The sequence below is a fragment of the Lepeophtheirus salmonis genome, chromosome 4, assembly GCF_016086655.4.
Source record: "Lepeophtheirus salmonis chromosome 4, UVic_Lsal_1.4, whole genome shotgun sequence".
NCBI lineage: Eukaryota > Metazoa > Arthropoda > Copepoda > Siphonostomatoida > Caligidae > Lepeophtheirus > Lepeophtheirus salmonis.
In genome coordinates, this window is record NC_052134.2 from 43105915 (window position 1) to 43116275 (window position 10361).

Genomic DNA, 10361 nt, shown 5'->3' on the forward strand with positions numbered 1-10361 from the left:
GATAGAAGCTTTCTTGGGCATTTCTTTTGCCTGCATACCTTTGATATTGCATGTACACCTTGCCGTAAAAAGGTGTGTTCTCCTTGGATCTCACACAATTTGACAATCACTCAAAAGAAGGGTCGTGTCGATTGGTGCAAAGAAATGTTAAAAAAATCCGCTTGCGGTGCTTCAAAAAATCGTGTATAAGGTTGTCACAGCACTTCGAAGAAAATGGTCACCTGTTTCTTCGGCAAAACTGGTCATGTGGTGTCTGTTTCACTTGAGCATCGTAGGACGATCAATTCTGAGTGGTACATCACAATTTGTTTCCCAGAAGTCTTGGGAGAAATTGGAAAAACGAACAAGAAAAGACGAATCATTGTTCAACATGACAATGGAAGCTCTCACACATTGGCTAAAAGCAGCACCTTTTTAACCCACCAAAACGTCGAATTGATGGGTCATCTGCCCTGACATGGCACCCAATGACTTCTTTTTATTCTTGCACATCAAGAAAAAAAATACGTGGTCAACGATTTTCGTCGCCAGAAGATGTTGTTGAAACGTTCAAAACCATGTTTTGGAAGTGTCTCAATCGGAGTGGAAAAAGAGCTTCGACAATTGGTTTGAGCACATGCAAAAGTAAATCATGCTAGAGAATACTTTGAAAAACAATAAAACCATTTTTGTGATAAATATTCGCATTTTCATTATTAGGCCAGAAATATATATAGCAGCCTACGTATTATATATAAATACTAACGTTGGGATGATTAATCGGAATCGGAGAATTTTGTGTTTTTTCTCGCACTTTTTCAGCATCCAGAAAATAATGTATAATTTGCGATTCTGATTTCTCAGGATAGTTCATCCATTAATGATCGAATCTCTTCCGTTTTATGATTAAATGTTTCAACGGCTTCTCTTATTGTCTCCATCCTTCTTTTAATCCTGAAGATACTTGGTGTCTTCTCAATTAATATATTCTTTATCAAAGAAATGTATTTTTTCATCAGCTAATCTTAATTGTGCTTCTCTGGACATCATTTAACAGAATATAATGTACACTTCTTTATAATTATTTATAAGGAAGTTATATATTAATAATATACAGTAACGCTGACAATTATGAGAATATTTTGGAGGAGAGCAGCTTAGTTGTTATGACGTTTCATAAGATCAGCGACAAGTGACTTTTACGAGGGGATATATACAAAGGCATAGGTAATAATTACTCCGATTTCGAGCCTCAATTATACTCTGAGTCCAACAAGGACTTACAATTATAACTCCAAAGAAAATCTTCGAGATTACTCTTCGTATTTTATGAGCACACATTCAGGTTTAATGTAGAAGAAAATGAAGTTAACAACTCAGGAATGAAATAATAATGACAAGTCAGGATAAAAAAATTTAATCTTCAGTTTATTAACTCCAAAAAAACGGGCGAGCTAAAAAAATGCACCCGATTTTTATCACTAACAATGATCTTACAAGTTTAGAAACGGTCGCTAAGGTCCCAGATATGAGACAATATTAACATGCATTACATATAAAAAACTTTTCAGGCAGCACTATAGATGTATAAAGTGCTCCCTGATTCATTGAACTAAAACAACAATTGCTGCACCGATCACATGTGTTTGGAAAACAATTGTTGTAATTTAGTGTGTATTCAATTTTTTTCTTCTTCTTAGTTTTAGAACATATTTTGATTATAAATTATTTTATTATGAAATATTACATATAATAGGAGTATAGTTATAAATTTACATGGTCGTTTCCTGTATTTGGACATAAATATTTCAATACTTTGTATTCATAACGTAGAAAAGTAATTAATAGTTAAATACCATTAATAAACAATAATACATAAAAATCGGAAATTACACCTATTTTCTCCGATTCCATCCCATCACTAGACTTTATACCCTATATTTTTAATGGTGAACATGTGAATGAAGAACATAATTCATATACTGATTTTTTGGTTTTCTTATTATTCCAACCTTCTAATAAGAAAATAAAAAGAAAGAGTAGATTATTCCTTTTAGTACCTTTAGTTATATATGATATAAGAAGGCGAGTTATACCCTCGGAAAACATTCCCAAAGCAACTTTATAACGGTTAACTTTCCTAGATCCCCTTAGTATACCCTAAAATACTAAAACTAGCTAGAAGCAAAATATCCTAATGATACATCTTCACATTCACATTTTTTTAAGTTTATTGTTAATATTTCTTTGAGTAATTAGATTTCTTTTATAATCAAATTAATTCATTCTTATGGGCCAATAATAAATACATAATAAACTATGTGATAACAATTGGTGGCAAAAAAAAAATATTATTATAACTTGATCAAATAATGGAACTACATTTTGACACGACATGTCATATCAATCCAACATGATATGCTATTTTCAAGGGCTTAATTATAAAACAGATACAAATATTTTGAATTTGAATGATTTATAATTCATAATTACACTATGATACATTTTATTTACCTTCATTTGAAAATGAGCTATAACTATATGATGGCGTGTGAAATCAAGTAGTTAACGATGATGATTATTTCTCGAGTTATTCTATATCTACCATAAATTTCCCAGTATTTTGACAAATGAAAAATTTATGAAGGATATCTTTAGAAAAAATATATTTCCACCATTTGTGAACGTGAATATAATGATATATTATCCATAAAGAATCCAACTGCATGTCGCACTCTCTGCACTTATAATTTCGTTGATAAGATAAACGAAGTAATCTTCCAACTTTTTCTCTTAAATGACACATCAAGTGTCTTATAATTGCCTTTTTATTCAATAATGTCCTGATATGGCAAAAGGGGCAGACAAACTCTTCAATGATAGTAGGGCAGTTTCGTAAAATAGAGGAAGGCTGAAGCGTACTATTATTCAATGTGGAATTTTGTAGAGAAATTTTGAAATCCTTGTATTCTTTTGAGTTAGTGTCGAAAATACTATCTAAAGCGTTGTGTTCCTTTACACAGTGTATTAAAAGAGACTCTTCGTTCTCCTTTGTCTGATGACACGAATAACACATGTTAGAAGGAACAATGCCCTCGTTGTTGATAAAATTAATTAGTCGATCCTTGTAATGTAGTAAGGCTATATGAGTAATGAGATCTCCTGGCTCACCACACTTAAATGTATGACAATAAGGACAGGAGTAAGCGTCCTTACTTTTATGTTTAAGGTTAGTATGAGTTCTAAGAGACAAAGTATCCATAAAAATTTCATTACAAATGGAGCAATTTATTTTCAGTAAATTTTTGTGCTTTTGTTCAACATGATATCTCAATTTCTTATCATCAATGCATATCTCGCCACAATGGAGGCAAGTTCTTTTTCGAGAAGGGGTTTTATTATTAGTATGGAATTCTGCGACATGTCTGTCTAATTCATGGTCAGAATTTAACATTAAGTTAAAACAGTAGGGACATGCTAAGTAATATAACTCCACAGTTTTAGTTAACACTGCACTTTCATCATTAGTTTTAACTGACTCTTTTACAATATTAGAAATATTCTGTGTATGCTGCTTTACAGAGTGAAAATAATTCATATGTCTAGAGTGGGAGTCTATCGAATTAAAAACTTTTAAACATTCTTCACATTTATGTTCAAAAATAAACTTTTTGGGGCTCTTTAGTATAGACTTCATTTCATTGGTTGCAAGTTTGAATACTTCATCATGGTAAAATGCCAAATGGTGGGCTAACAAATCAGAATGAAAAAAACACATTGCACATCTGTCGCAACGCAAACTCTTTGTATTTAAAGCTAATATCTTGCTTTTGTAATGATTTGCAGCTATATGGAGTTCAAAAGCTCTTCTACTGGAGCATTCTGTATAACATAGAGAACACACAAAGTAAATCATTTTGAAATCATCCAAAAAGTTGCTCTTGGCTGTAAAAACCTCAATTTCTTTTTTAGTCATCATTTTTAAATTAAGCTTTTTGAGTTCCTTCTGACACTTTTCCAAATGCACTTTTAAATCTTGCATACTATCAAATTTAGAATTCTCACACGACTTACATTTAGTTTCTATAGCTGTACGGAATGGTATTTCTGAAGACTCTTGAATTTGTACAATTTCTTGATTAGAACATTTATTAACTTTGGCTGAGCTTTGCTTGTGTAAACTCATGACTTCTTCAATAACAATATCACCAATAGTAATATTACTACGATTTCTATCTCTTACATTAATAAACTTGGTCGAAATTGGAGAAGGTTTGTATAATATAACTTTTTTTTTCTTCGAGAATTCAGACTTACTATTTGAAAGATCCTTGTTAAATGATAAGGAACTGTTATTAATGTTGTCCTGATCTGAAGAGTCATAAGGAATAATACTATTATTACTGTTGTCAACTGTGCAATCATTCTTATTTGATGATATAACACTATTCCTATCACCAATTGTATTATCCCCAAAATTGTTGTCTTCTTCTACGATACAATTAGATTGTATATCTTCGAAAGTACCTTTCCGACTAGAAACCTTTGAAGAACAATCATTATCGATACTTTCATCACGCTCATCAACCAAATTGGGCATCCCTATAATTGGATCATGTTCGGGATTTGTAGACTTTCTAAATTTGTATTTAGGCTTAGTAATTATCACTTGATTAGGAATAGAACGCTTTCGACTAATAGATTGAGATTGTATCGTAGTTAGGAGCACCTCATCTTGACTTATACTCGTCTCACCATTTAAAAATTCTGGGGTATACGTAGGAATACCATCTTCCACTTCACATTTAATATTGGTATATTCTGACTCGTTAATAGAAGAAATCTTTTCAGATTCATCAATATTCAGTATAGATTCCAAATTGACAATCTGAGAATCATTTCTATATCTTTCCTTAAAACAAGTATTTCTAACAGTTGACTCTTGATCAAAATAATTGAAATTATTTGAAGTAGATATCTGTCGGCATGGTGCCTCTGTATTAGTAGAATTTGATTTACGAGAACGGAGTGCATAGGGTTGTTGTAAGTCTGTTTGGGAATGAAGAGAAGGAATTTCGGAAACTTCGTTAGCTATATTATTTGCTGATACTTCTGAAATATTCATAGATACATCACGAATTCCTAATAATTTCATCATTTCCATAAACTTGGAAACTTCGACCCTTCCCATTTGACGATCAACTTCTCCTGCATAGGCAAATTTCAAAAAATCCTTTAAAATGTCTGGATTATCAATTCCATCAAGGGTTATCATAACGTTTGGATTGGTATGGCCAGTGCAAGAACCTATTGAAATTTAAAAAATGAAATTAACTGTATATCACATTTCTTACGTTATAGATATTTTTAATGTTTAATTGTTGGAGACGTCTATTTTAGGGGCCTAAACAACCAAGTTTTTTAACAATAAAATCTATTTTTTCAATTAATATTAAGGAAAATATTGAACTATTAGATGTCAAAATAGTATCAATAAATAAAAGGACTTTAATTTTACGTCTATGAAAAATGTATCTCATTATTACATAGTTTTATTATATATAATATCTAATTTCCATGGTGTATAGACAATATAAATAATACGATATTTTCCTCTAATTATCCTACATTATTACTTCCCTAATCGATCAAAAAAATATATAAAATGTCCTAAATTAGACAATTTATAGGGACTTTCAGTAAATATAGCTCTAATTTAATTCAAATATTACTGTTACATCAAGTAGTATTTAATGCAGGTATTAAGTGATTTTTTTTTCAAGGCATTTGATGGAATTTAATGAAGATTTATTGGATCTTTGTCATTTTTATGCGTCAAGTTTGAGCCCCCAAGATGGCGTCTCCTTCAACTATGATACAATTTATGACGTCTGTGAAAGCGTTTTCTAGTCATTTTCTTACTCAATTTTTGGAAAAGCTCTCTCAAAAATGGAGAAATGGAAGCAAACAAGTACTGATGACATTTAAAGTGCTGCCCCTGAATGATAAACGTCAAATCAGTGAATAGTTCGGACTCCCAAGAGACTCTCTGATTGGCATAGAGCATACCGAAATGAGTTTCCATTCCACCGTTCGGAAGAAGATTTATTGAAGACATTGCACAACTTTTTAATTAGCATTAATATCCAATCTAGAAGAGTAAAAAACTATGATTAGAGTAAAGTCAATGAATCCCGAATTTAATTTTATGATAAAATGGATAAAATAATAAATAAATACAAAAAATTGTCCTATATTGTTAAGTACATTTTAAATATTATACAAATGTACGCTACAAAAATATTTTAGTCAAGAACTTAAATTAAGTTCCTTAGATGTATATTTAATGAAGGATTTTGGTTACACAAATAGGATTTTTATTTGTTGAGTTACTGCACTTTTACTAACCCGAAACTTTTTTCTCATTCTTCTTCAAAAAGTGACGTCATTTGTTCTTTGCTTTGTATATATAAAGTAAATGTCTCAAATCGATACTATTTATATTCCAACGCAACCTTTCATTCAATTAAAATGTTATAATTCAAATTATAAAATAATAAATATATTATTTTAATCAATATACATATATAACATACAGGTGGTAATATAAATTTTTAAATTATATTTAAAAAAATATAACATTCGAACACAGTTCCTTATATTATAAGTATGAATTCACACTTTCTATTGATTTTTTTGTATGGATGACGTCATGACGTCTCTTATATTTCATATTTTGTTTATCAGTCAATGTGATTACTGATTAGTCCGGATCAGGATTAAGAAATACAATTTCACCAGTCTAATAGTGGCTATGTCATCGGATATAATTTTATAAAATTATACCACTCGGTAGATAAAAGTATAAAATTTATCGAAATCTGCCCGTAGTTGAATGGAGATTCTGGATGTAGACGAAAATTAACCTTTTTAAAGGATAAAGTCCCTTTTGAATGTGTTATAGCTGTTTAAACTACAAAATTGTAGCTCACACAATTATATATTCGTATAGCTGACAAAATTTCGTGTCAATGAAAAACCACCTCAAAAAAAACTTTTAATCTCATTGTAGATTACGTATATATCTATAGTTAATAATAATTTTTTTGTCAGCTTTGTTAAAAAAAAAAGTTTAAATGGTTCTATTACATTAAAATCATCTTTTTAAAATAAAGAAGTTATTTGTCATCAACTTCAAGACATTTCCAATCAACAACAGGTAAGATCCGGGAAACTTTTGGGTTTCTTCCATCACCTAGAAAAATTCCATTAAATTATATAAATCACTAAAGAAACTTTTTTATGACCAAATCCCTATATCAGTAATCACAATAAATAAACAAAAACTAAAAAAACACAGGAGACATTATTGCTTGTATGTTACAACTTACAGGTATAGAAGGACCACAAAAAAATTAAATTAGATACATCTTTTTATATTAATAGGACATGAGCAAACTAAAAAAAAAATATATATTATCTGCAAGAGTTGCCAACTCGGCGTGTCCATGCTGTTATTGCTTGTGAATACAATATATATATATATATAGTATTTAAACATATCACAAATTGGTTTGACTTCTCTTTCTTTGGTTCGGTGATGTGCCAGTCTGTAGGTTTGTCAACTTTTTGTTTAAAAAATGGCATATGCTCTGAAAAAATTTGACAGCGCTCTCCATGTGGATTCCAGACAAATCCCCCCTCTGAATTCCCACCTATATTAATAAAACAATTTCAATTTCAACTATTACATCTTGCCGATTCAATGGATTCGGTGGTATGCCATTTGTTTCCCTAACTTTTTGGATATTTCTTCTCATCTTTTCAATTTTAGGAAGATTACCAGCAACATCATCATTTACGTTTCTTAATTCTTTGGATATAATTTGCTGTGGAGTATCAATTGTTTCTTGAACCCTTCTTTTAATATTGGATATCATAATGGTAACTTGAGTCTAAGTTTCCGATTGAGCGTGTGTATGATTGTTGATTTGTTTAATAAATTCATCGTTTCTGTTGATCTTAATTGTTGCCTTACATTGGTAGTCTTTTCGTCTCAATATACATTCAAATTTTCTCAAACCAGTAGTCAAATTCTTCTCGTAGACATAGCGGTATATTGGTAGTCCTAGATTTAACGGATTTAATTAAACGGACGAAAGATTAAAACGAACAAAAAATAATGTGGAAGGATGGTACCATCGGTTTTCCGCATAGAGCTCCTTCAACAGCTTGCAAGTCATCCTCCACCTGTTTAAAGAAGACCATGTCGTAATTGTAAACAAGTTATCGGCACTATTTTAAATGATTGTGATAATTATGAAAATTTTGAGTATTTACGAGATACTTTTTTATTATCTCATGTATATATTTGATGTTAATTTAGAAAATAGATATGCAAAAAAATTGGCTTACTTCATTTTACTTCATTATCATTCTGGGAGTTGTATTATTTTGCCACAAGAATGCACCATTCTCTATGGCATTGTTTATAAACGAATGTAAGTAAACAACTAATGAGTTATAATTAGTGTTGCGTTTGTCTATGGACTGATTTCCTTATCAGTCATTCCCTTCCCTTTTCAGTCTTTTTTTTCCCGGTATGATCCTTTTTATCATTCTACGGTCTTAAGGACCGATACATCGGTCTTTCATTCCAACGGTCCTAGCAAACTTTTTATTTTCTTACTCTTACCTAGGATTAGCTAGAACTATGAAAATAAAAAATAATAGCTATCATTTGGCTAGATCTTATTATTATAAGATCTTAGCAAAACACCACCTACATTTAACTTCAGCTTTCTTGTCTCTTGAAAGAAGTTATATAAAACCAAGATGCCTAGAGATAAAGTATCTTGTATAGAACCAAGGACTGCTAAAGAGACTGTCCTTTGTAGAACTAAAGCATTATGTAGAACAGCTGAAAGGATATAGTGATATTTAGTAACTACGTAATTTCAGCTGTTGTAGTTAACATAAAAGGCCAATAAGGACTTGTCCCAAGACTGTCAAATTTGATTAGGACCAGACAGATAGGACTACAGTCCTTTTAATTTTTTTTAGACCGAGGCAACACTCCTAATAATACTTGGAGGAGTACAAGCTTTAATCACACAACATGTTATTTTGAAAAACCACATTTTTAATATTGAATTTCACTTGGTTGCTCATATGAATGAACGGTGATAAAAATTCAATGTAGAATGGGTTTACTAAAAACAAGAAACCAAAAATCAAAATGGTACTCCTGACAATTTGAGGACTGTTTTGTAGGAGAGAAAGAATAATGTTCATGACCAGTGATCGAAATCCAGTTTATTTTTAGCTGTCCCGTTTTTTGGATTCGGCAATCTGAGGAATGAATTTTCGTTTCCACAGCAGTTCTCGTTATTTTTTAATTTCTAAGTAGTGAACACTCTTTCGGCACGTTTCATTAGATCAGCAAAAGTCATCTATGACATGGGAGGAAGGAGAATAGTATATAAACAAGGCCATTTTTTGAATATAATTTAACCTATTTAGGAAAGGATGTTCACTACTCAGGAATTCAATAATAATGACAACTGCTAAGGAACAGAAAATCATCCTTCAGATTACCCATTCCAAAAAACCGGAGAGCTTAAAAATACAGCGGATTTTCATCATTCCCTATAATATTTGTTATATTTGTAATTTTATCTCAACGTCACGTGGTATTTTAAGCAACTTTTCCATTTTGGGATAATATTAGAAATCCAAAAATTTGTTCTTGAACAAAAAATGACAGATTCACTGAATGTTTCAATTAAAAATCAAAGTAGATTTATGTTAAGGGTCTTCAAACGTAAATGATGAAAAATTATTCAATTATTTAAACTGATGAATTTGTTTTTCAAAAATAAAGTATCAACTTCAATTTGTGTTTGTACAAGATCGTTATGTAATAAGTTTCATTCAAATAATTCATATGTAATATTCTTCTTCGATTGATCTTTGGATACTAATGTGATTAATTCATATAATCGGCTGAGTTGAATGTATTTGTACAAGGAATCATATTGATTTAGAGTCGCCTAATTCAAATGGTTGGATTCAGACCCAAGTTCACAAAATATTATTCAAAACTATAAATTATGAATAAATCTCCGTAGTTTTAATGGGATTGTTTATATTGATTAATTTTTTTATTGACTGAAAATTAATATTTAATTTCTAGCGTATGATTTGAATAGTTTATTCAGATTGGATTTGACTGCTGACTACCGGCTCACTCAGCAGCTATAATTATTACTCCATGGGAATTAGATGTACCTAAATACTAAAAATCAAATGTAATTACTTAAAATTATATTATTTTGATCATTCTAAACTCATGAACTAGGGATAGGTATGAGAAATTAATA

At 30.6% G+C, this 10361-nt stretch overlaps 1 protein-coding gene and 1 long non-coding RNA gene across 8 annotated transcripts; both read right to left on the bottom strand.

The window, feature by feature from the left end:
• Positions 1 to 2192: 2192 nt before the first annotated feature.
• On the bottom strand, positions 2193 to 6462 carry LOC121116021 (uncharacterized). Of its 4 annotated transcripts, none has more exons than XM_040710216.2 (3): positions 6388 to 6462; positions 5902 to 6130; positions 2193 to 5286 (listed from the first exon to the last, which is right to left on the bottom strand). In XM_040710216.2, exons 2-3 carry the CDS (start codon positions 6095 to 6097, stop codon positions 2570 to 2572), a joined length of 2913 nt encoding a protein of 970 aa, XP_040566150.1. In that variant the 5' UTR covers positions 6098 to 6130; positions 6388 to 6462; the 3' UTR covers positions 2193 to 2569. The 4 variants fall into 4 exon arrangements, with proteins under 4 accessions (XP_040566150.1, XP_040566149.1, XP_071744050.1 ...); XM_040710215.2 differs by having other exon boundaries at positions 6247 to 6401; XM_071887949.1 differs by lacking the exon at positions 6388 to 6462 and adding an exon at positions 6276 to 6384.
• Positions 6463 to 7481: 1019 nt separating this feature from the next.
• On the bottom strand, positions 7482 to 8866 carry LOC121116481 (uncharacterized). Of its 4 annotated transcripts, none has more exons than XR_005863874.1 (4): positions 8766 to 8866; positions 8395 to 8690; positions 8179 to 8229; positions 7482 to 8107 (listed from the first exon to the last, which is right to left on the bottom strand). It is a non-coding gene; the product is annotated as an uncharacterized lncRNA (long non-coding RNA). The 4 variants fall into 4 exon arrangements; XR_005863875.1 differs by having other exon boundaries at positions 8179 to 8274; XR_011779859.1 differs by having other exon boundaries at positions 7482 to 8274; positions 8405 to 8690.
• Positions 8867 to 10361: the final 1495 nt, after the last annotated feature.